The 4,841-nt window shown below is 41.4% G+C and overlaps 1 protein-coding gene across 1 annotated transcript; it reads right to left on the bottom strand.

Moving 5' to 3' along the window:
• Positions 1 to 3,674: 3,674 nt before the first annotated feature.
• LOC138020257 (uncharacterized) lies at positions 3,675 to 4,172 on the bottom strand. The gene has a single exon (XM_068867265.1). It carries the CDS (start codon positions 4,170 to 4,172, stop codon positions 3,675 to 3,677), a length of 498 nt encoding a protein of 165 aa, XP_068723366.1.
• Positions 4,173 to 4,841: the final 669 nt, after the last annotated feature.

Below are 4,841 nucleotides of genomic sequence, written 5' to 3'. Positions count from 1 at the left end.
GTCCAGATAACCGTGTTGTTTGTAGCTTTTCCTAAGCTCTGAACAATTATTTGATGTAAAAATTAAGCGTGCACCGTGAAATCGCGAAATTTTTAACCGTGTACCGTGTTTGCTACACCCCCATTGAGACCCTCATGTGATAAGGTAGTTGCAATCAAGTCGGCGTGAACAAAAGTAATTGCTTTTGCTCATCAATACCATCAGAAGTAGCCAGTGAGCCAATCAAGAGGCAAAGCGGTTGCGAGCAGCCGGCCCCGAGTTCAGCTCGGAAATATCCCTGATTGGATGAAAACCCCGCTATGGAGCGTGGTAATGATCAAAACTAATAGCGCTAAAATGAGCTTTAATTTATCAAACGGTTTAATAAAGGTGATTTAACAACGTATTACTAAGAAAGAATTTAGAATTAACGTTTCGAATGAAATATCGATGGAATCGCAAATCTTCCCGTTACGTTGATAAATTATTCGATCAATTTGTTTAATAAAACCGAATTCGTTTCGTTTCTTTCACTCCCTACCGCCACGCAGCATCACCGTTTCCTGAGAAACCAACTTCCTCAAGGTAAATTAAAATTAGTCATGAAATTAATTTTGGCACGGCACTAAGCTACTCAAAGTCCAGCTAACCAGAGGCATGGGTGCCTTGATTTACTGACATTCTTTGACAGGTTTTGAGACAAATTTACTCCAATTTCTTTCGAACGCATCGCTCTGGAAAATTTGCTTATAACAAAACGAGTTGAAGCCTGGTCCTGCCATGTCTTTGACTGAATAACACAATGCATAGAAAGTAAATAATATGATTTAATTTAAAACACATTGCGTCAAAAAGCGGATATGAAGAGACTTGCTGCATCAGTAGCAGACAAAATATTTTAACCGTGGAAAGAATCAATTCAAGCCCCAGTTTCATGCTTTGATTCTCAATTGGTGGCTGGGGCACAACATCGCGGTTTACGTATAGGTAGTGGGTTCATATCCCATTCAAAGTTTTTTTTAGTAACGCACATTCCTAACTGCAGGAGTAAAAAAATGGTAATCATTACGTAATTTCTCTAGCTATTATCCCGAGTCGCTTCTCACAGTAATTTTGTCTGCGTCCTTGCAAGGAAATTTCTAAAAACACTGTACGTTGTACTGCGGTACATATACATATAAATTACTTCTCGTTTGTTTACCTATGGCTACAAACGCCAGCGAGAGCAGCTGATGTTGTGGCAAACGAGTTTTATTTTGCCCTCAAATTAAAGAGTTTTCCTGTTTGTTGTTCTCAGTATCCAACCTGCAGCGCAGAAAATTAACTTGCAGATTATGTCACAATAAATAGCGTCGATCTTCCGACAATTCCAAAAGTCTTCATGTTTCTAAATCATTATATTATGTTTTTAATCTTAACTGGTATCAGCTTATTAGGCGCTGTATTTCTGGTCTTGTTAATTGTGCTGGAAAGCGTCCTCTATTTTCTTTTTTTTTTTTTTTTTTGCATTCATTAAATTACATAGTGTAAAGTCACTTTAACTTACCGGCTTTATACGTCGAAAAAACCAATTTTTTAAACCCACTCAAAGCATCTTGCTAAAATAATAACAACACGAATTAATAATTCATTTTAATGACAAAACACTCGACAGCCCTGCTTCATTTCAATTTCGTTTCGACGTGTTTCATTATTTTTTATCTCCGGTATTTCGTCCAGCAAATTTAATTTAATCAGGGTGTCAAGGGAGGGGGGGGGGGGGGAAGTCCCCAGAGCCCAGGAGCCCTGGTGCCCTGAATTTTTTGCCTTGGAGTCCGGAGCCCGATCATCTCACAGCCTGCAGCCCTGATTATTTTTTGTTACAGAGCCCAAAACCCTTTTCCCTGCTAGCAGAGGTCTTTTTCATCTTTTTTTTTGGCTTAACTGGACTGACGAGTGCGGGAAAAGAAATATCTGCCTAGGGTGGAAACTCACTCTGATCCAAACGCTGTCCGCGACCTTGGACGGCACTGTTCTTACAGTGCAACGCGCCTTACCGTGGCCACCCAACAAACTTTCACATTTGACAATTACGTATAAATACGTCAACTCAACAACCCATGCAACGGTGTTCAACTGTGCAAACTTTGAAACTTTGCAAGGAGGCGTGATTGTCAATCAAATTCACACGTCCTGATTGGCGGACAATTTGTAAAAAAAACTTTCTTAGGTGGCTACGGTAAGGTGCGTCGCACTGCATGCCTTATGACATGCTTGCTGATTTTCAGTGACTTGAGCCCACTATGTCTTGTGCATTCCTTTACAGTAAGTCCACTGTTGTTAAGCGAGCCTTCACAACATGTGAAGTATCACGTTAGGATTTGGTAGCTAAGTAACCTCCACGCATTCTGATTTCTATTATTATCATGATCCAGATCCCATAGTCTCTTTTTTTTTACCACTTTTAATTAAACTGGATTTAGATGCAAAGTAATTCACGTTGCCAGTTTTCTAGCATGTGTCAAATTCACAATTTTTAAGTCTTCATATTACTGTCCACGCATAGGTTAAGTTTAAATAAGGTCGTTAATTTTTATTACTTAATTGACTACTCCCCATATACGGGCTGTACAAGAATCGTATGCAATAAGACAACTTCGTATGCAGAAATGAAAACTCAACTTTCTTTCAAGACTACTTTCAAGATCAAATCGAAGAACAACGCAAGAAGTCAATGTTCAGTTCGTTGGGGGTCAAAAATGTGCGACCACGTAATGTAGTCGGATCCAGTTTTCCACACACTCGCCCCCGTTGATTGATGACATCAATCAATCAAAGTTCAGAATTAAGAAAGTCTCATGGCAAAGAAACTTATTACAAACAATACTCGCACACATCGCTTTGGAAAGGTTTCTTGGCTAAAATTTACAACAACTGCTGGGACATCTTCATCCCTCACTACTGTAATAGGAACAGCGTTCAGTATTCAGCTTCACTTCCAAAGGGTAGAGTCTCTGCAGCGTCTCCATTCTGACGAAGGCAAGTTGCCGGACTTAACTTTCACTACTGCACTTCGAACTTCGCCATCCGGACCAGGAAGTAAGCGTTGAACCCTTTCAAGTCGCCACAGCTGTCTTATCTTAGGGTCGTCTTCTCATGAATGCACACAACATCTCCCACTTGAACCTTACGCAGTGAGCAAACTCTCTTAGAACAGCGATGCCGTTCTCTAAGTTGTGTGAGATACTCTGCTCGCCAGCGGTTCCAGAAATGATGGAGGATGCGCTGTAAGGTTTGCAAGACACTGCTGTTACGTTGCTTCTTTGGACTACTTGAACTTTCCTTCTTCAACTGAAGCCAAGTATTGGGTTCTGTACTTATGACCTCAGGGTTCACTGGAAGGTTCGGCCAAGACTCTTTACCCTTCAAAAGAACCTCAGGGCTATTACACCACAATTGGTTGGCAACCAGCTTAGAAGCCAATGAACCCCGAGAACATGTATCAGCAGGATTATTCTCTGAGGGGAAGTAATCCCAAAGAGCTGGTTTTACGAGTCCACGAATCTCCACCACTCTATTTTGCACAAATTGCTTGAATTTTCTCTTTACGCCCCAAATCCGCCACAAGGCAATTTGAGAATCTTACCAAGAGAAGACAGAATCAACCCTAAGAGTTCCTTCAAATGCTGTCAATCATTAAGACTGGGTGTGGTACTCTATGCTTTAGCGCTGGAATCATAAACCACGCGCATCTTTGAGTTTTCCTTAACCACACGAATCACTTCATGATGGGCGACGTAATGCACCTTGCCAACACCCTTAGTAGTTCCTTGATCTACAGGTTCAATGATTCCTTGTTTCAGCTGTTCTCTGATAACATCATTATACTTCCTTAACACATCAGGCTTAGCACTCAGACGCCTTAACAGTGACACCAGCCTTGATTTGCACAATGCAAAATTATCGGAAAGTAGGTCATGATCCTCCTTGAATGGTAGTCGCACTTGATATCTTCCTTCCACAAATTCAACTTCATTAACAAACTTGTTATAAAGCGTGGCATTGTCATCATGAATTCCAAAGGATTCATAGTCCCAGAAGTTTCTCACTTCTGACGCAAGATCATCATGTTTAATTACACTCGATTCCACCTTCAAAACATGAGTTGCAGTGAGATTCACACTGTAGGCATGGACATTATCACACATGACCATAGTGGGTCCAGAGAGGACAAATCCTAGTTTTGTGGCTAGGGAAACTGGTTCCCATGGTGCACCCCTCACTATAGTACCTTCTATCAAGGAACAATAGTAGTCAGCCCCAATGAGGATGCTAACTGCTAGCACTCCACCACCAGCTCTGTCAGCTATGCAATGGAGGGTTACGGAGATGCTCATAGCTAGACTGAGTTAGTTCAGTGGACTGTTGGGTCAAGGGGCCACTGATTACTGGTACTACATACGCTTGAATGTACACAGTTGCATCGCATAACGTTTTGATGCCAACTTGAACAATCTCACAGGTGCGTAATCTGTCATCTGATTCTCCAAAGGTTTTGATCAGCAGGGAATCTCTACCAACAACGAGTAGCTGCAATTTGTCCCTAACAGTCTCAGTCGCGTAAGATCGCTGAGTGCATGAATCAAAAACAAGACGCAAATTTAGTGGACTACTTTTATTGTCTGGACGCAAGACTTCAGCAGTTGCAGTTTGCAACAACGCGGACCCTCTGTACTGATCCACATACAAACTGGTAGAGACATTAGATACATTCTCAACTTGTTCTGGTCCCCTCACAGTGTGTTCAAAACTATCACAGATAGCAACGTGGTGGGGTCCTTGACATTTGAAACATTTTACAGGACTTTTACTGTAACAGTTAC

The sequence above is a fragment of the Montipora capricornis genome, chromosome 10 (genome assembly GCF_036669925.1).
Source record: "Montipora capricornis isolate CH-2021 chromosome 10, ASM3666992v2, whole genome shotgun sequence".
NCBI lineage: Eukaryota > Metazoa > Cnidaria > Anthozoa > Scleractinia > Acroporidae > Montipora > Montipora capricornis.
The sequence above is the reverse complement of the archived record's forward strand: the minus strand, read 5'-3'. Positions and strand labels throughout refer to the sequence as shown.